The sequence below is a fragment of the Oryctolagus cuniculus genome, chromosome 2 (genome assembly GCF_964237555.1).
Source record: "Oryctolagus cuniculus chromosome 2, mOryCun1.1, whole genome shotgun sequence".
Taxonomy (NCBI): Eukaryota; Metazoa; Chordata; class Mammalia; order Lagomorpha; family Leporidae; genus Oryctolagus; species Oryctolagus cuniculus.
This window is the reverse complement of record NC_091433.1, coordinates 79,390,176-79,413,054: the sequence shown is the minus strand read 5'-3', so window position 1 is coordinate 79,413,054 and position 22,879 is coordinate 79,390,176. Positions and strand designations below refer to the sequence as shown.

General features: G+C 40.8%; 1 protein-coding gene across 2 annotated transcripts in view; it reads right to left on the bottom strand.

The window, feature by feature from the left end:
* The window catches only part of TNKS (tankyrase), a 213,598-nt gene that overhangs the window by 4,679 nt on the left and 186,040 nt on the right, over positions 1 to 22,879 (bottom strand). For both annotated transcript variants that reach the window (XM_008274070.4, XM_051832511.2), the window contains 9 exons: positions 21,193 to 21,381; positions 16,384 to 16,621; positions 14,938 to 15,020; positions 8,744 to 8,864; positions 7,124 to 7,221; positions 3,774 to 3,848; positions 2,812 to 2,917; positions 2,065 to 2,251; positions 277 to 433 (listed from right to left, as the gene is read on the bottom strand). In XM_008274070.4, coding sequence (XP_008272292.3) covers positions 277 to 433; positions 2,065 to 2,251; positions 2,812 to 2,917; positions 3,774 to 3,848; positions 7,124 to 7,221; positions 8,744 to 8,864; positions 14,938 to 15,020; positions 16,384 to 16,621; positions 21,193 to 21,381 — 1,254 coding nt within the window. The remainder of the gene's footprint in view (positions 1 to 276; positions 434 to 2,064; positions 2,252 to 2,811; positions 2,918 to 3,773; positions 3,849 to 7,123; positions 7,222 to 8,743; positions 8,865 to 14,937; positions 15,021 to 16,383; positions 16,622 to 21,192; positions 21,382 to 22,879) is intronic.

Here is a 22,879-nt window from a genome sequence, read left to right as displayed (position 1 = left end):
AGAGGGATCCAAAGCATTAACTCAGCATAGCATGGCATCGAGCTGCCCTCCTGTCCACACTGAGCTACTTCCCTGACATGTAACTAATGGGTTCTCTGTGCCAAGTTGATGTCAAAGAAACATTTTCCTGTCTCCATTTTGCACCCAAGCTGACTAACACTACTAGACTAGGTGGTGTGTATTTCACCAAAAAGTTTGCTTAAATCTCACATGGTCTTCATATTCTGTACTGACATGTTTGCTAACATGGATATGCTCATTTAATGCATCACATACCTGCTCTCCCCTGTAGATGACGTATTCAGCATATGCCAGCCCGTTGACACTTGGTCTACCAATAACTGAGTGATGTCCTGGGGGCGCATGAGCCATTTTCATGGTGCTGAATTGCAGGAAGGATTTCCCAAGGGTCACTCTACAGAAAAGCATTTGTCTGAAGAAAAAAAGGAAAGTCATGCTTTGAAGGAAACCTTAACTCTTACAATGACATAACTGTTAGGTTTATTTTTAAAAAATAATAGCAGGCAAGCCAATCGAAATGTCATTTTGAAATTAATGAGTAGGAATGAGATGGGACCTGATATATTGATTTGCTATAAACAATTACCAGGCGCAGTAGTTAACATAAAAGTTAGGAGCCGTGTTGTGGCATGCGGGTTAAGCCACTGCCTGTGATGTTGGCATCCCATAGCAGGCTGGTTCATGTTCCAGCTGCTCCATTTATGATCCAGCTCCCTCCTATCGGCCTGGGAAAAGAAGTGCAAGATGCCTCAAGTGTCTGGGTTCCTGTCACCCATGGGGGAGACCCAGATAAACTTCCTGACTCCTGGCTTCGGCCTGACTCAGCCCTGGCCATTATGGCCACTTGGAGAGTGAACCAGCAGATGGAAGACCCCGCCACCCCCAACCTCCATCTCTCACTCTCTTTCTCTGTAATTCTTTAAAATAAATAATTTTTTTTAAAAAGTTTGAAGTAGTTTTAGTGCGACTTAAGAACAAAATAGAAAATTCATGGTACTAAGTTTTGCCTAATGCAAAAAGGCTCTCTTTTCTAGAAAATATTGCCTAATATATAAACTTAGTGTCTAATTTTAGTAAGTGACTTTCTATCCTTATCTAGGTTCACTTTTATTGATTAAGGTTTTTGTTTCCAGGGGAGTCTGGTTGGAAGCAGGCTAAGTTTTGCATGCTGTATGTACTTGTGTCCTTGGGAATTTCTGTGTGTTTTGAATCAGAGAAGTCTCAATGGAAAGAATTTCTATGGCATGCATCTTAGGACTGCTGATGAATATAATTTTTTTCATAACAAAACAGAGATAAGCTTTAGGGTCAATAACTACAATGAATTTCAAGAATATATAGGTCTTTTTAAGGTCTTAACTGAATAACAAGATACCTCATTAACTTGATTTGCAAAAATAATGCATCTCATTAGTTTGAAGAGAAATCTAATAAATTTCACTCTTTGTAAAGTATAATTCTTTCATATTTTTCCACTTGGCCAGAAAGAGAATATTTCTCTTACACTGACTTCAGAAAAAATGTACTAATGTTATTTTTAATTTCTGAATGTTAAGATCCTATTCAAAAGCTGATATTTATCTGTTTGCAATTAATTCCAAAGTTGTCATTTTGAAGCTGTATTTTTCATGGTTAATCCTGCCATAAACAACATCAGAAGTAAACGAGAGTCTACTTGATAGTAAAAGTTGTATGTGCTAGTTAAAATGTGACTAACTAGAGCTAGAATTCTTGGCTTCACATAAATCATTCTCAGCCTTTCCTTGTCCTAATTCTGAAGCAAGGAAAGTGGGCACAGGGAGAAAGTCAAGATGCAGGGAGCAGCATCATAGCCCACGTCTGGGCAGAGGGGTCTGGCTTCCCCTCTGATACCACATCTGCCCCGCTGCTCCTAGCAGAGCTGCGTCTCCTTAAACTCCAAGCCTGTCCTCTGTAATAGGAAGTTAACACGGAGGATAACCTGTGACTTCTGCAGAGTCTGAGAAAGTAGTCTGGTTTATCACCTGAGGGTGGCAACCATCACACTGAAGGCAAGATGCTCACCTGTGACATATATAACATGACCTGTCTTTGTGTGTGGGGCAGCCTGTTCCTCCTCCAATCCCATAGACATACTGGTTGCTTTTTGAGGAGTTTTCAGCAAAATAAATACCAGCTCCAAACATTCCTCCTATGTATGCATGTCGCTCATCAAACCCTTTATGAATAATGGCATTAATGAAAGGAGAACCTAAAAACATAAAGACACACAGAAAAATTGGTTTTGGAACACTTTTCTAGAACCTGAGTTAGGCACATGCTATCTGCACCAGGTAGATTAATATTAAGTAACCAATAATGCTTACATGGGAAGTTTCATTTTTCTAAGATGGCCTATTATACATAAATTATTGTTTCAGTGAATCATAGCGTCTATTACCAAGCATGCCATATAGGTTTTGCAGATGGCATGAGATTTAGGTGGTTGTGTATAATGTGGCTTTAAAAATACTGTATTACATGCACTCAAACAAGCATGGAGAATCTGATAAACGAAAACAACTCCACTACATTAGGACAAAAGTACTTCGCTAGGTGGTTCAACAAGCAACTTGTGTTCTGAAGCAACTGCAGATAGAGTATGTTAATTTACATGTCTTGGAAAACATGCAGTGTACCAACAAATATTTGTAAAGAACAAAACAAGCCATGTTCAACCCAACCCTACTACGGTCAACAGCATAGGGTTTTCACTGCTGTGAGTTTTGCAAAAGCCCCGTCCGCCCACACGTGCCGGCGCCACGCCCTCACCGTGAAATAACATGCGCTCGTTGTGATGGTTGTGATTCTCCTCCGAGACCTCCTTCTGTCTGTGGCAGAATCGCTCCCTCAACTTCTTATTGACAACTTTTTGAATCTGTAAGGATGAAGAAGAAAGCAGCTATTTGCCAGTGAAATGTACATTTACATCTGAAACTGAAAAGCATGCTTGCCACTAAGAAGGTTCAGTTTTTGTTGTATGCCAAAGGCAGGATTTTTAAACGCTGAGCTTGCCATCTCCCAGCAATTCAGATGGTAACTCCAGCTTTCAGCCACATGATTTTCATTTTGGATTTTCTTATTCTGTACCAGACCTGACTGATACAGAGGTTTAGAGTTATAAAAAGTCAAAAAGGTTCTTTCTAGGCTTTTCCCCAGCTTGATGAACTTTAGGCCTGTGCATCTATATATTTTAAATAAGGTTCCTGAGTAATTCTTATGTGCACCAGTACAGCTTCCTCAGGTCTGTTAGCCCCACATGGTACACTAGCTCTCAACAGATTTTACTCATTTTCATACAGCCCCTTTAAAAAAGGGTACAAGCTATAAATTAAGATACTGAGATTAAGAGATATACACACTCCGGTATAACCTCTGACTCGAGTAGATTGTAAACCTAGGCCTTTAATGTTACTCTCAAGTGGTAATAAAAAAAAAAAAACCACTGTCAGCGAGGTCCAATCTCCACAGGCGCTCACGTGTCACAAGGTGCGCCACGAGGTCACCAGCTGAGGCGCTGGTGTTCCCCGAGCCTCTGTTCCTACAGAAGACTGGCTTTGGGGTGGGGGTGGGGTGAGAGTTACTGCAGGGAGGACAGTGACATCTGACTTCAGCATGACACAGTGCTGATCACCAGGGTTTGAAAACAGGACTTTGAGGAAGTGTGCATGGCCTAGATTTCGCTTTCAGGCAAGCCCTCCATATGATTCTCAGCAGGACATTTTAACACTTACTCGAATGACATTGTATCTGTTGAAGATGCCCCCAGCATTCCCGCCATCTCTGTGTTCTCGGATGGTACTCTGCATCTGGAGAGCAAAATATAGCAATGAACCTCATGAAAATCATTTGGTGTATAATTCTGAAGACATTCCTGTTGTTTTCAATATTCCAGTTCTATTGTATTGCTTCACTGACAAGTACAAAATTCAGCATTAATAAATAGAGTTCACTATTTATGGGCCAACAGATTTAGTGGCTTAAATATTTTTGAGGAGAAAACAGTTACAAACATAAATATTAAATTTACATACTTTGTTTATTTTCTAATAATAGTTTTGAAAAGAGTTCCTCTAAACCTAATGGGAAAACATACAGAAAAATATCACATTAAATCATCTAAAATAACAACTATTATTTCATGCTATTGAGAATGAGAAATACTGTGATTAAGTCAAAACTAAAACTACTCTAATGGGACAAATTATTAAAAATAAATAATTTTTTCAGGGCTGGCATTGTGGCTCAGGGGGTGAAACTACTGGCTGCAATGACAGCACCCCACAGGGGCACAGGCTTTAGAGTCCTGGCTGCTCCACTTCTTCTCCTTCTTCTTTTTTAAAGATTTATTTATTTATTTATTTGAAAGACAGAGGTACAGAGAGGCAGAGGCAGAGAGAGAAGTCTTCCATCTGCTGGTTCACTCCCCAAATAGCTGCAATGGCCACTGCTGAGCCAGTCAGAAGCCAGGAGCCAGGAGCCATTTCCGGGTCTCCCACACAGGTGCAGGGGCCCAAGCACTTGGGCTACCCTCCACTGCTTTCCCAGGCCATAGCAGAGAGCTGAATTGGAAGTGGAACAGCCGGGACTAACTGGCACCCATAGGGGATGCTGGTGCCACAGGCTTAGCCCACTATGTTACAGTGTTGGCCCCTGTTCCACTTCTGATGCAGCTCCTTGCAAATGTGATTGAGAAAGCAACAGAAGATGGCCAAAGTACCTGGGCTCCTGCCGCCCACATGGGAGACCCAGATGTAGTTCCAGGCTCATGGTTTTGGCCTGTTCTAGCCCTAGCTGTTGCAGCCATTTAGGGAGTGAAGCAGTGGATGGAAGATCTCTCTCTCTGTGACAGTGCCTTTCAAATAAATAAATAAACTTCAAAATATATAAATAAATACTTTTTCAAAAAAAATAAATTTTTGGAAAGTTCTCTAGGTGAAATATTCTATATTAGTTCAATAGTCTTTAACTGGGGATCTCTATGTATGTATAGAGAGTACAGGGGAAGTTGTATATAACTAAATGAAATAACTAAATGAAATAACTTTCTTCTAATCACTAACCTTTCCCCCATTCTCCAAATTAAAAATAATTATTATGGAAAAGAAAAATGTTTTAAAGATTCAAGTTTTCATAGTATTGATTCACAGGGTGAATTCCCTATCTCATGCTCCCCATTTGTGAAGATTACTGATCTATTTGATATTCCAATCAGAATTTACTAACTTCTAGAATAATTCAGTATAAGACACTAGATTGCGACAGGAAGTCTTCCTGATACTCAAGCTAAGTATGAGCTCAAAGACTTTCCTAGGATAACTGGTTCAGGACCAGTCCTTAATGTGATTTTCTAGCATGGGAATGAGAATGATAAAAGCATTCATTAAAAAACAACAACAATTAAAAAAATGTAAATGCCAGCATGCCTTCCCTGCTCAGGTATTTGCATAATGGAAGTAAGCATTAATTATCTAATGGAATTAGGCATGTTGCTTATCATGGGTGAGAAGTGAGACATAAGTCATCAGTGGAGAAGATATCTCAGTGGTATCTATCAGGAGGTTCACAAACACAGCCTTACCAAAGGGCTTCACATAATTGTGACTGGAGACATGAAATATGACACAGAATTATGAAGTAGGCTTCAGAAGCAGACATGAAAATTAGGCATATATTTTATAATCATATTCTCTAACTACATTAAAATAAGGATTAGAGGATGTTTATCTATGAGGTACGATTCTCACTCTGTTTCATCCTTAGGCACCATTCTAAGATTGTAAGATTATAAATAGTTCTTTTTTATTTATTTTTTATTTTATTTTTTTATTTTTGACAGGCAGAGTAGACAGTGAGAGAGAGAGACAGAGAGAGAGCGTGGTGTACCGCGCTGATCCGAAGCCAGGAGCCAGGTGCTTCTCCTGGTCTCCTATGCAGGTACAGGGCCCAAGCACTTGGGCCATCCTCCACTGCACTCTGGGCCACAGCAGAGGGCTGGCCTGGAAGAGGGGCAACCGGGACAGAATCTGGAGCCCCGACCGGGACTAGAACCCAGTGTGCCGGCACCGCAAGGCGGAGGATTAGCCTAGTGAGCTGCGGCGCCGGCCATAAATAGTTCTAATAGGATCCTTGCATGAGTTTCAAGAAAGTCTCCAGAATAGAAAGACATCTGCCCAACCCATGCAAACTCTAGGCTTATGACCTGAAAGCAAGGTGGCATAGTTCTAACGCAGTCACACTTTAATTCTGGCAATATTCCACTACCATGCAAAGGAGACTGAATAATATAGATATACCATATGACCAGCAATCCCACTATTGGGAATTCACCCAAATGAAATGAAATTAGCATATGGAGAGTCATCTGTACCCCATGTTTATTGCAGCTCAATTCACAATAGCTAAGATATGGAATCAACCCAATTGTCCATCAACTAATGATTGGATAAAGAAATTATGGCATTTATATAATGTGGAATACTATTCAGCCATAACAAAGAGTGATATCCTGTCTTTTGCAATGAACTGGAAGCAACCAGAAACTATTATACTTAGTGAAATGAGCCAGTACCAAAAAGACAAATATCATACGTTTTCCCTGATCTGTGGTAACTAACAGAGTGCCATTTTGAGCTCTGATGATTGTTTACAGCCCTTGTCTCTACTGTTGAGGAAAAGTGTTTTTTTTTTCTTCTATTTGTTTAACTCTTTACTTAGTATAGGGTTAATCTTATGAGTATAAAGTAAACTGAAAGTAGATCACTGTAAAAATTAAGAGGGAATAAGAGAGGGAGGAGGAGGAAGGGTGGGAGCATGGGTGGGAGGGAGGGGAAGGGTGAGAAGCATCACTATGTTTCTAAATCTGCATATATGAAGTACATGAAATTTTTTTACCTTAAATAAAAAACATTAATTAAAAAACACCAAAATAAAAATAATAAATAGAGCTGTTGCTCATTTTTAAAATAGGAAAAATAGATACGCAGGTGGCCACAAGATAATGTAAGATGATCCTACTTCTGGGAAAATGGGTTTAGCCACAGGTTTCAGGAAAAGAAAATTTCAAATTTTTGATATACATTACCTCTTCTTCTACTGACTGATATTCTTTATCCTCTGGAGCAAGATCCAGCAAGATAGTCCCCTGATTAACACAGTGAAAAGTCAAATAAGGATTGGTACCTGTAGAAGAGAAAAAAAAATCAGCACATAAAACAACATTCTGCACCACCCAGGCTCTATTTTAGGAAAAACTTCACCACAAACAATTGATATTTTGGAATATGCCTAAAGTATTTGAAATTCCAACCTAACACAGAAGGTTACATTGAATAAATGTACCAAAAACAAGAGAAGAAATGAAGATGTGTTTGTGGATCAATCTGATCAGTTTTTTTTTTATCTTTTTTTTTCCTTTTATTTGACAGGTAGAGCTATAGACAGTGAGAAAGAAACAGAGAGAAAAGTCTTCCTTCTGTTGGTTCACTCCCCAAATGGCTGCCACGGCCGGTGCTATACTGATCTGAAGCCAGGAGCCAGGTGCTTCCTCCTGGTCTCCCATGTGGGTGCAGGAGCCCAAACACTTGGGCCATCCTCCATTGCCCTCCCGGGCCACAGCAGAGAGCTAGACTGGAAGGGGAGCAACCGGGACTAGAACCTGGCGCCCATGTGGGATACCGGCGCCACAGATGGAGGATTAACCAAGTTAGCCATGGTGCCGGTCCCAATCTGATCAGTTCTTACAGAGCTCCCTGTAAACACGGCAAGGATCAACAAATTGTTGAATTAAAATTGTTGAAATAAAGTCAATCATAAACACAGGGAAGCTGTATCTGACCCAAAAGACACATACTTATTTACAATGCAACAAGTCTAAAATACTTGAATTATTATTTGTTAAAAGTGTCACTACATGACAGAAATTTATAACAGCTTCAGAATACATTACCTTTGTTAATTTCATGGGTGGACTAAAATATAGAGAAATAAATAAGACTCAAGCACAAAGCCTAACTTGAAGTGTCATGTCACTCTTGCAATTTTGTTAGCTCTGTGGCTTAATTCATTAATTCAAATTGTTTATCTTTCCTTGCTTTACCATATAGTTAAAGTGCTTCTACCAAATGGAGAGATGATAAACATGAAAGACAAAGATAAGAGACTTCTAACAGCAAAGCACAATGGACAAAGACTGAGCTGATAATCATGGACCAGGGAGAAAGCTTCAAGGTGAGGTAAGAAAGGTCAGATACTACAAAAAAACACGATGTTATGAGTATCTGATTCCAGCCTAAAAGCAGTAGGATCCACTAAAGGGTTTTAAGCCAGAGTGATCTGATTAGATACTCATTTTGTAGGGTCCTGGGGTTACTGTGGGGAGAAAGGAAAGCAAAGGTAGAGACTGCTGATGAGCTGGAAGGCGGCCATGACAGCACAGGGAGGCAGGGACAGTGGTTTGGCTTCGGTGAGAGCAATGGGGAAGGACAGAAGTACAGAGATTCTAGAGCAGTTTAGGATATAAAGTGTGTAGAGAGAGAGGGCAGAATGCTTCTCAGATCTTCCCAGCTGTAACTGAGAGGGGGGAGGCAAGGGGTATAGCAGCAGTGTGCATGGGCTCCGGCTCAGGTGGCCTGAGTTCACACGCCAGCCCTGATATTAAGCTTGCACCACTCATTTCTGGTCTATTATTTTCTGAATGGCTTACCTTGCTGTCCACCTAGAAGTCTTTCTACTCCTTTGATTAATTTGTGGCGATGTCCATATGCATTGATGCCTATTTCTTTCAACTCTTCATGACCCATGTCAGCCAGCACATCTAGTGTAATCTGCAAAACAAACACACTTGCTGCTACATCTTTCAGAGTTCCTCAGACTACAGAAGTGCTTCCATTTTTCCAAAATGCTTTACCATACAAATTCAAGAAATTCTTTTGTTTCCTTTATAAGCATAAACTTGCAATCCTGTTAAAGTCACTCTCATAATCTGATCAGCTTTTTTGCTCACTTGAAATAGTCCTTATTTTTTTTTTTTTTTTAGTCAGTGGAGAATTAGAAAGGGAGAAATAATACTATAGAAATACAAGGTGAGCGTTGCTATAATTTCTTCTGATTACTGTATTTAATTCTACATCTTCTGCTTGCCTCAAAATATAGGAGGCACCTATAATTTGAAAATGGGGATGCCCCAGCTCCCACTTGCCAGCAGGTAGAAGTGCACACAAGGGAAAAGGAGACGTGTTGAATACAGTTAGATAGAATGTGGAAAAGGAGTAAGCAGTTTTGCTTCACTAGATCTTAGATAAAGATAAAGAAGAACTTCCCAGTGCTGAGAAATATTCAAGCCTGGTACAGGCTGCCTGCGAAAGTGGTAAGATAGCTATCTGAAGTACAGACTATTTTATAGAGAAGCTACATTAAAAAAAAAAAAAAATCCCAGTTTGGACAACAGAAGACACAGTAGACAGTTTTTAAACTCTCTTAAGACATTGTCTGAATTAATAATCCCTGCTGCTTAACATACATTCCTCTCTTTAATTTTCGGTTATTTGTCCCTGTAGATGGAGATGTTTAACTGGCTCAAAATTACCTAATGCCTCTGTGCTCAAAGTAACTGTGCCTGCACCCCCACCCAGTGGCAGGACTTTGAACACTCAGGATGAAGTCTCCCGCAGGGCCACTTCTTAAGGGCTGAAACAGGCAGTTTTACAGCCCAGAAGAAGCTGGCCCCTGGGATCCAAACACTAGTTCACAAGATTAGCCTTTGACTTTCTTCTTCCTTGGAAAACTGAGCAATCGTTTTACAGACACTCCTTTTCAAATATGAAAAATTGAAATAGCTTTTTTCCAACTTTATACCTGCACATAACATTTTAAAAACTGACAAATTAGACCTGGAGGAGCTCAGCTGATTTTTACTGTCAGAATGAAAAAGATGTAATGAGTCTGACAGTCTCAGTGCAATGAACATATATCACTCACTTTTTGAAATAATTTACTATATTGCTTCTAAGTGGCCATTTAAGAACTAATTGCTTCATTGTACAAAATGGGCAATTCACTTTCAATCACCCAAAGGAAGTTTTCAGCAAAGCTTTTAAAGAGCAACAGTTCTGAAATACATTTGAGACAGAATGGTTCACAAAATAGGTGTCTTCACATTTCTATCTAGAAGTGATCTTAATATAATTTGAAAACCATGTTATTGATACCCCATTTTTTCTTGTAAATATATTCTATCAGTTTAAGTACAGTTCACTAAAAATGAGATCTCATATTGACGTGATAACTTCAAGTTAAAGTATCCCTCACCCTTCTGAACCGACACACACAATGCATATCTGGAGGAAACAGAAACAGGACAGCCAAACACAGTCTCCTCCACGATGTCCTAGAAGCAATGCAGAAGCTTCATCTACTTGTTCCTTATAAAGCACTGAGCACGCAGTGAATGTAAAGAATTTCTAACCGAAGCCACACAGCACCCTGATAGATTATAATCTGTCATTTAGTTCGGAAAGCAAGGTTCAGAACGGGCCTCCTACCTACTGTGAAAAGCAGCCTCTAAGACGGCCTCCATTGACCCCTACACCTCCTGGTATCTGTGTCTCGTCCCCTTGAGTGTGAACTAGACTTACTGGTGCTCATTCTAACAAACCTAAGACTGCAGAAGTCAGGAGACACCACTTTTCATGCCAGGTTGTAAAAAGATTGTGGTTTCCGCCTGGAGTGCTCATCTGCCGGCCTGCACCCCGGGGGGAGCCAGCTGCGATGCTGCAGTAGACAGAGACAGTGAGTCCCATTCTTGCGGCGTGTGGGCTCAGCGATGGTGGCTGCATGTTGACTAGCAGGATCTCTCCCCTGTTGGCTTTGGTAAGGAATTATGACATATTAGGCCCAGATGGTAAGGAGTGGAGGCCTCCAGTCCAACAGGCTGCAAGGTACTGACTCCTGCCCATGACTGTAAGCTTGGAATGGGATCAATTCCCCCAGTCGAGTATTTAAATGATTTACCAGCCCTGGTAGGCACCCTGACTGCAGCTTTGTGAGAGACTCAGAAGCAAAGGGCAAAACTAAACCATGCACAGACTCCTGACTCACAGATGTGTTGTTTTCAGCTGTTAAATTGGTGACGATTTGTCAAGCAACAACAGATAAATAACACATACCACATGCTCATTCCATGGGGAGCTCTGTAAGGTGAGGGGTCAAGGTCAAGATGGGCTAATACTACGAGTGAAGTTGGAAGTGGCCCCCACTCTTGCCAAGTGAGAGCCTCCAGAGGAAACCACAGAGCGGGCAGACAGCGGGACTAACTGCATTGCAAACCTGCAGTCTGAGGCATCTAACTGCGCCATGCTCAGATCCTGGACCCACAGAAACTGCGGGATACTCAATATTTATTTTAAGTCACTAAGTTTTGGGTTAATTTGTCATATAGCAGTAAATAAAAAATGCCTCTGGGCTATCTTGGCATTTATCTCATTTGATGCTTACTTATATAGCTATATAGAAAGAATAAATAAGAAAATGAGTATTCAAGGAAAAAAGAAAATATTTATTAGGTTGAAATGAAGGAGACAAAGGATCGAAAGATATTAACATCTGAAATCTGATAAGCAAAGAAGGAATGGCACAATTTATAAACCTATAATGGAATTTATATACATACATTTTGTAATTCCATCCATCCATTCACCATGCATCCTCTCATCCACCCACTATTTGTTGTTCAAAGCACCTTCTCTCTTCCCCACTCCATAAATATTTTCAACTATCATCACATATTACTGGTCAGAGTTACAATGGGGGAAATTCTAAGTTATGGAAAGGGTCATCAAATTTATTACTTCATAACTGAATGCTAGATAAGTAACATTTGCAGTTGAAATACAAATAAATCCGATTGCTTGAAGACTGGACGGGGCCCAAAGACAGTCAAATACAGTTCAATATGATGGATGGTAATATCACTTGTCTGGGGAAGAGGAAGTGTAATAGAGAACACACATTAAATGCAAGAGTCAAAGCACTGATCAAGAAAAGGCAAAAACAACATCAATGGAAGCATTCATTCAGAATAAACCGACAGTGAAAGGAGAACAAGGAAACTGATGAAACCAGGACAGGCTTTCAGAGGACTGATGGGAAATCAGTAAAAAGAGAGAAATATGCCAGAGGCAGTCAGTAACTGAGGAATATACAATACAAAGTAAAAAAGAAAACATAAAATTATAACGCTCACTGACAGAAAGAGTGGACCTTGAAGTTATGTGAAAATGTTTTAATAGTCAATGACGTTATCTGTTTGAGGCAGGGCCTCTGGATTCTATGCAAAGACATGAGATTATTGTGGAGATGATTTGGGAAGAAGGGATATGGCTATAACATGGCTAGAGCAGAGGATAATGCTTTTAAAACAGATTCAATATCTTCAGGGAGAGAAAAGAGAAAAAAGTCTTAAATGTAAGATGTTCTCAGAAGGAATCTCCACACCAGAGTACAAATGGTAGGAAAGAGAAATTACCACAGTCTCTAAAGTCCTCGCCACCAGACAGCAGAACTCTGAAGCTCCACTAAAGGCATTCTCAAACCTTGTGCACACGGCACAGCAAGCAGATGACTGCATCCCACATAGGAGGACCTGGATCTGACACCCGACTCAGTTTGACTCCAGCTTCCCACTGACATAAACCCGGGGAGGCAGTGAGGATGTCTTAAAAGTGGAAGACCCCGGGGCCGGCACAGCAGGTGAAGCTGCCGCCTGCAGTGCTGGCATCCCATATGGGCGACGGTTCAAGACCTGGCTGGTCCACTTCCAATCCAGCTCTCTGCTTTGGTCTGGGAAAGCAGTAGAGGACAGCCCAAATCCTTGGGCCCCTGCACCCACGTGAGAGGCCTGGAGGAAGCTCCTGGCTCGTGGCTTTGGATCGGCTCAGCTCTAGCCGTCGCAGCCATCTGGGGAGTGAACCAGCAGATGGAAGACCTCTCTCTCTCTTTGTCTCTGGCCCTCTGTAACTCTGCCTTTCAAATAAATAAATAAATATTAAAAAAAAAATGTGGGAGACCCAGAAGCAGCTCCTGCTCCTGGCTTCGGACTGGCCCAGTTCTGGCTGTTTTTGGCCATCTGGGGAATAAACCAGTGGACAGAAGATCTTTCTCTCTCTGCCCCTCTCTTTGTAACTGCCTTTCAAATAAATCAATCTTTTCTTTTTTTAAAGAAACTTAATTTTACTAAGAAAAAGAAAAAAAATCTTACAATGTAACTGATCTGAAAAAGAAGAAAAAGAACTGAGGTTTTTAATTAACTCCAAACTGCCTGTAGGCCTACAAAGAAACCAGAACAGGGAAGGCCATGTATGGAATTTGGAAACTATGGCATATAGAGCATAACTAAAAAAAAAAAAAAAAAAAAAGTGTGCTGATCCTAGAATATGGGAGGATTTGTGCAGGTGGGCAGGCAGTGGAATGGAGAAGTTCGTAAACTGACTAGGTCTTACAAAGCTGAAGGGCTGCACTGCACTGTAGTGCACTGAGTGGTGGCTCTCCAGAGGCTACGGCTCTAATCCCCAGAACCCACGACTGTGCCCTTACTGGAAAGAGATCTGGAAATGTTTTTCTAGATGTAATTAAGGATCCTGAGAAAGATTAGACAGGCTTATAAGGGTAGGTCCAAATTCACTGTGAGTGTCCCTCTAAGAGATACAGAGAGGAGAATACAGACACAAAAGAGAACGCAATGTGAAGATGAAGCGGTTTGAAGGAACGTGGCTGCGAGCCGGGGACACTGCCAGGCATCAGAAGCTAGAGGCATGGAAGGCTTGCCCTTGGAGCCCTGGGGTCCAGGAGGCACAGCCCTGCTGACATGTCCAGAATTTCTGTTAAGCCCCACATTTGTGGTAATTTGTCCCCACAGCCTTATGAAAGTTAATACATTATGTAGATTAGAGATGCGGTTTCAGTGGAAAGCAGGGTAAACATTAAATCTAAAACACACAAATTGATTATACTCAGGGTAGATTTTGGGACACTTAAAAATTACAGTCATTCTATTACACCTGCCCCAGATTATAAGTTACCTTCCTTGGCTACAGGATAGACACAGATGTTAAAAGGGTGATTATAAATCTCTAAACAGCTTCCTATTCTAAGATTTTATATATATATAAATAACAGGCAATTTAAACTCAGGAACTTATTATCATTCAACATTTAATGCTGATCATGATAATAAAACCATCCAATATTAAGTTAAAAACTCTTTATCCTATGCAAAGGTAGCATGATAAATAGGATTCTATAAACACCCTAATGATGACTCCATAACTAATGATGGCGTAGACTTTTACAGACCTTTAAGCTGAAAATAGGATAGTCTATTTGAATGCATTGCCAATTTTTGGCTCAATGCTAATTTAGACTCCAATGGAATGACAACAACTTCATAAAGGGATGATTTTAAAAAGGTACAAATGGCTAAGTATTTGCTGTCCAAGACTTTGCTAAATACTAAATATTTAATGAAACAGTTTCTCATTGGTTATAAGGGGACATCTAGTCACATCAGTAATGAAATGAGATGGATAAATGCCAACAGCTTTAGAAACAAAATAACTAAAAGCAATTTTGAAAGCATCCGTTTGAAATGGTTTTATGGTTGAAGTTTGACGTATGACAAAATATATAAAGCCAGCCTACTTGTAAATATAAACCAAAATAACAAAGACTCTCGTTTTTTAGATAATTTTGGGATGAATTATAAAATATGAGACTCCCTGGCTTCTACAGAAACGTGTTGTGAGTTACAAAATAGCTATTAAAAAAAAAAGAAAAGAAATAATGAGTGACAATTAATAATTCTTAATGTTTAATTCAAAGACTCAAATATATACAAGAGTTTACCTGTTCTGTTTCAAAGATATCCCGAAGATGTTCAAGACCAAGGCTTTTTAGGAACTGGCTAATATTCATGTCAAGACCCGCAACTGAAACAGAAACATATTAAAGTTTCTCAGGAGCAATTTTATGAATACAAAGAAAATTTCAATTTCTTTTTTTTTTAAAGATTTATTTATTTGAAAGTCAGAGTTACACAGATTGAGGAGAGGCAGAAAAAGAGAGAGAGAGAGAGAGAGAAAGTGAAAGAGAGAGAGAGGTCCCCATCTGATGGATCACTCTCCAATTGGCTGCAATGGCTGGCCGGAGCTGCACTGATCTAAAGCCAGGAGCCAGGAGCCTCTTCCAGGTCTCCCACATGGGTTCAGGGGCCCGAGGACTTGGGCCATCTTCTACTGCCTTCTCAGACACAACAGAGAGCTAGATCAGAAGTGGAGCAGCCAGGTCACGAACTGGCACCCATACAGGATGCCAGTACTGCAGGCCAGGGTCTTAACCCACTGTGCCACAGTGCTGGCCCTGGAAATTGCAATTTCTATTTAAAGTCATGGCTCTCTGACATCCGTGGCTGTGCAGCTGATTTTACACAGCATAATATAATCCAGACTGAAGATGAGGTCTGAGTAACCGTTTTTCACCTTTACAATAGTGTGAAAGTGATACACATTCAGTAGAAAGTGGACTTCACTTTGGAGTTTGAATGTTGATGTGTTCCTGAACTAGTGATGTGTGACCTGACCCTCTCTAGCGCTGCTGGGCAGCAGTGGCAGTCCCACTGTCAGCCACAGGGTCATGAGGAAGAACAACCAGGGCTCTCCAGTGTGCGCGTTGCTCAGCTAGGCTGCTTGGTAGCTTAGGGGAGCTCAGTGCATTTTCAGCTTATGATATTTTCAACTTATGATGGATGTATCAACTTGTAATCCCACAGTGAGTTGAGGAGCATCTGCATATAGATTTAATTCAGACATTTCAAGTTATCCCTAAATTTGAGAAGTAGAGTGCTTTATCAAATCAGGAGTATTTACATTAATTCTAATATTATAGTTAGGACTAGATTAATATTATAGAATAATAATTACAGCATTATAATTGTTCTATTAGAACAAATATTTAATATATAAGTATAGAATGCTCTAATTAGCATAATTAGAATTGAACGTTTTTAATGAATTAAAAAAGTCCCTCCTAAAATGACCTCCCAGTTGTTTTCGGTGATGACAGTGGTTTAATAAGATACTATGGTTGGAAATGGAGGTACTAGAATATGCATACTAAGAGCAATGTGGATGTTTGGAAACTTGCTAGTCTTCTATGAAGTATCTAAGGTGTCAGGTGTTTGAAGTTGCAGACAGGATGTGACTAAGTGAGGCATTTAATAGCTACCAATAGAAAGCAGTGAGTCTGTCCCTCTGAAGAAAAGAATAAGCAAAGAGAGTTCAAAGGTCCGCTTACCTTCTCCTTCCTTCCTTTCTGTACCAGCTGCACCGTCCCCTGCGTTCGAGGCTCCTCCTACTGCCAGCTCCGCCAAAGGGCCAGTGAGGTTATCAATGCTGCTAGCAGCAGACAGGCAGGAGGGGGTGGACGCTGGTGAGATCAAAGAGGCACTCACTACAGTAGCTTGAGGTTTAAAACAGGTAGGTAAGGCCTCTGGGGGCATGGCATCTATCAGCAAAGCTCTGATATCGTCAGCCTGAAATCATAATTAAAATAAGACAAACACAAATTACTATATTTTAAAATGTTACATTTCCCACACTACGGACCACATATTTTGTGAAATTTGTTCTTTAATAAAAGGATTCTTATTGCCTTGAGTTCTGGTCATTCCTCTTGCTTTCCTTCTCTTATCCACAGCTCCAAGAGACTCAGTAATTTCAGTAGATAGGACTGGAGAAACTATGTAATTCTTAGACATATTTCTTATTTTAGGACATTAATTCTCTCTTACAAAGAATTTCCATATGTGCTTTTAAAAAATTATTTATTTGAAAAGCAGAGTTAGAGAAAGAGAAGATCTTTCATCAGTTAGTTCATTCCCCCAAATGGCTATAATGGCCAGGGCTGGGCCAGCCTGAATCTACATTTGGGTCTCCTATCTGGGTAGCAGGGTTACAAACACTCAGGCCATCTTCTGCTCCCTTCTCAGGCAGACTAGCAGGGAGCTGGATTGGAAGTAGAGCAGCTGGGACTCAAACGGGGGTCAGATGGGATGCCAGTGTTGTAGGCAGCATGTTAACCACTAAGCCACAAAGCCAGCCCTACTCTTTTATTGCTTAAACAACTATAATAATCTTTGGTTATTTGGTGTACACTTAATGTACAATTAACATGTATTAATTTTTATGTTTTTTTTTTTATATTTCTGAGTTATCGTTTTGGTTTAAAAAAAAAACTTATTTATTTGAAAGTCAGAGTGAGAGACGGAGAGACAGAGATCTTCCATCTGCTGACTTGCTTCTCAAATGGCCATAACAACAAGGTCTTTGGTCTGATGCAGACCAAAGCCAGGAGCCAGGAACCCAATCCTGGTCTCCTACATGGGTTAACAGGGGTCCAAGTACTTAGGCCATCCCCTGCTGCCTTCCTCGGTACATTAGCAGGAAGCTAGACTGGAAGCAGAGTAGCCAGCACTCAGATATGGGATGCTGGCTTCACCTGCTGTGCCACAGTGCTGGCTCCTGGTAAAACTGAAGGGCTGACTACTTGGCTGGTTTATTCACAAGCTTCCCAGTTCATACATGTGAGGTGAAGGTGCTGTAAGAGTATGCAGGAGGTTGTTTCCAAAGCCATCAGCTACTAATTCCTTCACCACGCAGTGCATGCCACTCCTCCACCCAGAGGGGACATCGATTTCCCTCTCCACGAACCTGATTTGCCCTGTGAGTTGCTCTGACCAATAGAACATCAAGGACGTGATGCTCTGAGCCTTTTGAGAAAGGCTTTAAGAGGCTGGCAGTATCTACATCTACTTTCTTAGAAGCCACGCTGTAACTAAGTGGGCTGGACTACTGAGTGCTGAGACACACTATGAATTAGGGAGAAAATCTGCAAGATGAAAGGCTATCTTGGATGCTCCAGCCTCGGTTGATTTCCTATTGAAGAGAGCCATACAGACTGCAGAACTGCTCAGCCGAGCCCTCAGCCCTAGAACTGAGAAATAAATGGTGGGTTAAGCCCCTCTCTATGTTTTTGGATGGTTTGTTTTGCAGCAAGAGAGAAATGATATGAAAATTGGTACCTGGAAGTGGAGTACTGCTCTAACAAAAACCCAAGCTATGTGCCTTTGGCTGGTGCCTGAAACGTGGCATGGTGACTGTTTGTGGCGGCTGGAAGACAGACAGTGGCAATGGACAGCTGGAGAAAGGGACACTGATGCTCTGGAATGCCCTGGCACATAAGGTACTATGGAAGGTCAACAATGACCCTAATACACTTGTGGGTTGGCTAACTGTCAACCACACTGGCTTGTTCTATCTGGCCTTGAAAAAGCGCAAGAGAGAAATGAACTAAGATAAGAACTGCTTAGTTCTCTTTAAGGACACATATTCACCCAAGATTTGCTAGGTTTGCAGCTTCTGATTAGCAAGTTTCTCAAAGCTAGAAAAAGCTTCAGGCCCAAGATCAAATCTAGGTTGTCGATAATAAAACATGGCCTCAGAGTAAAAATCAATTCAGAGGTAGGCATGTATTACATAAGAGTCTTAAAAAGAGCTTTAGGGTGGCGCCCTTAGAACTCTCTCAGCTAGATGAAAGAGACTGTAGGAGTCTTAGAGGCATTGCCCCCTAGCTCCTTGGCTTGCAATCCAAATTAGGGAGGGACATGCCTTGAAGAGATCTGTGAGGCTGCCTTTGTCTGATGGAGAAGCAAATAACTTGATAAGAAACTCAAACATTTATAGAGGAGTGTACCAGTCTGGACTAAAAGGGACAGACTGATCAAAATGAAGAAAGGCTCAATCAAGATTCCCAGCTTCCTAGGAGCAAGGAACAACAGGTTGAGCAAGCCATTTAACAGCTAGATATGGGGCATTTTTTTATGAAAAGAGAAGGATGATTCAGAGGGAACAGCCAAGAGCTACAGAAAACCACCCCCTGGGGAGAGAAGTGGGCCTTATTCAAGGTCCAGTCCCTGATTTCAGAGTAGAAGGCGCTACAAACATAACAGGTGCCAGGTTTGATTTCAGAGCTGCTATGGATCAGTGTTGTGAATACAGCTTAAATGCAGGAGACCTGTAAATAAGTCGTGCTCACCAGGAGGCCTGTAATAGATTACACATAGTCAAAATCTTTGCTCTTTTCTCTTCAAAGAAGTGGAGTCTATTTTCTTATCCCTCAAATATGGACTGACCTCATGACTTGCTTTGTCTCACAGACTGTAGTAAAGTGCTAGCATGCCAGTTCCAGGCTTAGTCTTAAGAGAAATGGCAGCTTCTGTTTTTTCCCATGAAGAAATTCTAGCAAACCTCTACATGGTAAGACACCACATGGAGTAGATAGGAGGTCTCATCTTTCTTGTGGTCTCTGCCAAGGACCAGGCATAGGAGTGAAGTGACCCTTACATTCCTGCTCCAGCCACAGCTGTATACAACTGCATACCTGACCTCAAGTGAACTTCCTAGCCAAGGTACAGAATCATGAGAAATAATAAGTCATTATTAAGCCACTGTTCTGAAAGTTTATTACTCAGCAGATTTCTAGCTTAAAAATTAGAAATTATTGTAACTCCCTATTTTCCAAAAGTTCAGGGAAGATGATTCAGTATTTAATTTTGCAGGTATGATATTTAACCCACAAACATTTAATTCTTGGTTTTGAAACATTTTTTAAAAATTTATTTTCATTTCATTTGAAAGAAAGACACACACGCAGACATACAGAAAGAGAGGGATCTTCCATCTGCTGGTTCACTCTCCAAATGCCCACAAGAGGTAGGGCTGGGCCAGGCCAAAATCAGCAGAGCGGAACTCCATCCAGGACTCACACATGGTAGGCAGGAACTCAATTACTTAGGCAATCACTTACTATCTCTTCGGGCACACATTAGCAGGTAGGTGGAGTCAGAAGCAGAGCTGGAACTCAAGGCCAGCCACTTTGATATGGGATTTGCGTGTCCCAAGTACTATCTTAATCATTATCTCAAATGTTAACTCTAGGGGCCGGCACTGCAGCACAGCAGGTTAAAGCCCCAACCTGCAGCGCTAGCATCCCATATGGGCACCGGTTCGAGTCCTGGCTGCTCCATTTCCCATCCAACTCTCTGCTATGACATGGGAAAGCAGAGAGGATGGCTCAAGTCCTTGGGTCCCTGCACCCTCGTGGGAGGCCTGGAAGAAGCTTTTGGCTCCTGGCTTCAGATCGGCAGAGCTCCAGCTGTGGAGTAAACCAGCAGATGGAAGACCTCTCTCTCTCTCTGGCTCTACCTCTCTCTGTAACTCTTTCAAATAAATAAAATAAATAAATAAAACGAATCTTTAAAAAATATTAACTAGTATTGGAAAATACTTCTATACTAATCAACTTTTATATCTTCATAGAGTGATCTGCTGGCTTAATTTTCTTTGGCCATCTCACAGGCTTGCGTGACTTATTATGAACATCAGTTGCTCTACAACTACATGCCAAATACACAAGGTGCAAGACATTCTACTAACTGTAATTCTTCGAGGAGATACTCTAGAAATGTGCTTTCCTAGGATTCATGTTTTTCCATTCAAGCTAAGTGTGGTACAAAAAGCTTACTGTTTAGTTTGTCTTAACAGTTTTAAATTGCATATATTTAAACATTTTTAATCAAATTTTTAAAAATATATTTGAGAAAGAGAGACAGACACACAAAAGACAGCCAAGGAGAGCTCCCACCTGCTGGTTCATTCTTCAAAAGCCTACAACGGCTGGGGCTGTGCCAGGCTAAATCTAAGCGCTGGGAACTCAATTCAGGTCTCCCACATGGATGACAGGGACCCAAGTATTTGAGCCATCATCCGCTGCCTCCTAGTATGCACATCAGCAGAAAGCTGGAATCAGGGGTAGACCTGGGACTCAAACCTAGCAGGCATCCCAACCAAGGTTTTAAACGCCGTGCCAAAGACCCATCCCTTAAGTTACATTTTAATACAAAAAAGTGTGAACTTCAAAAAATTTCAGAAAGAACTCTCTATTCTAAGCAAAATAAGCATTACTAATGGTAAACCTATTGAGCCCTAGAATTTAACCCTTTGAAAGTATAATGAACAATACTGAGTACTTGAATTGAGAACTTACTGTTGCCAGATCTAAAGGCGTCTGGCCCTCTTGGTTCTTCATGGTTGGATCTGCACCGTGTGCTAGGAGTAGGGCACATAATTGTGTCCTTCCTTTTTGGGCTGCTTCATGAAGAGGAGTAAATGCCCACTTGTCTGTTGCATTTACACAGGTATTATATTTGATCAGTAATGCTGCTATGTCGACATGCTGAAGCAAAACAAGAGAATGCACAGTGAGATCGTTAGGGAAGCTCCATCAAGTACACTTGCTTTTACTGTAGTTTCATCTGTAATATGTTTGTTCTAGGAGAAAACACATTCTTCTCCCTGTATATTGGACTCCATCCTTTCTTGCCTCCTCCAAAATCTCAATTCCACAATCATTCTTTTATCCTGTAACTCTTAATGGGCTTTTTTTTTTTTTTTAAAGAATTCAGCCTTCTAATGTATCAGGTCTATCTTAAAAACAAATATATCTTTTAAAAGCTTTATTTATTTATTTGAAAGGCAAAGTTACAGAAAGAGAGGGGGAGAGATAGATCTTCCATCTACTGGTTCATTCCCCAAATGGCCACAATGGGAGCTGGGCTGGTCTGAAGCCAGTAGCCAGTAGCCAATAGCCAGGAGCTTCTTCTGGATCTCCCACATGGGTGCAGGAGCCCAAGCACTCGGTCTATCTTACACTGCTTTCCCAGGCACATTAGCAGGGAGCTGGATTTGAAGTGGAACAGCTGGGACTTAAATCAGCCTCCATATGGAATGATGGCATCATCACAGGTGGCAGCTTTACCTGCTATGCCACGATGCTGGCCCTTAGAAAAAATATGAGTGTACTCCAAAAGTTCATGGAAAAATGGAGTTAAAAGATGTTTATTTTGGTGCAAAAATTTTTGAAATCCATGCATTTTTCCATGGACTTTTTGAAGACTCCTCATATATAAAATGAATTAGTATCTGACCCTAGATCTTCTACTCAAGATCAAATCCACCTGTCAAACTTTTCAAATGTGCATTCTGTACCCATTGCTTCTCTTCTCATTTCTCTTCACATCTACTGCAATCTGATCTACTTACTGAAACACTCATCTCAAGGATTTTCAATGTTTCTTTTCTTCAGTTTCTAGGAAACTAACAAAACAACATTTTACAAAAAAAATTAGTCTGTCATGTCCAAAAGGATTTAGGTGTAGAGGAAATGTTAGCAGAAGACACAGTGGTAACTCGGGCATGAGGTGATGAGACTGAACTCTCATGGTTATGGCAGAATGGAAAAGGGGGCTAAATCTGAGAAATCTGCAAAGGAGCAAAAAAATTTGGGTTAGAAAGACAAATTCACTCCATATGAAGAAAGAATAATAAAAATATGACAAATAATAAAAATATGACAAAATTGGGAGTGGGGGTGGTGTCCAGAAGATGAAAAAAACACAGGTGGAACTATCAATAGAAAATAAATAGCAAACGTTAAGTAGGAATGACATGATGGAAGGATAAGGTTCACTTTTGAAGTAAAGCATTGAGACAGTGATGCTCTGTAATGGTTGGACAGAAAAGGCTGGAGCACAGACAGAGGCCATCAATTATTCACTCCCTTATACTCCCAGAGCCACTCAGCTGCTAAGCATCTGCTGAGTGTCTACCAAAGGCCTGGCATTGGGAGGAGGAGCTCTAGGGAGATTACAAACTGGAATATTAAATTAAATTAA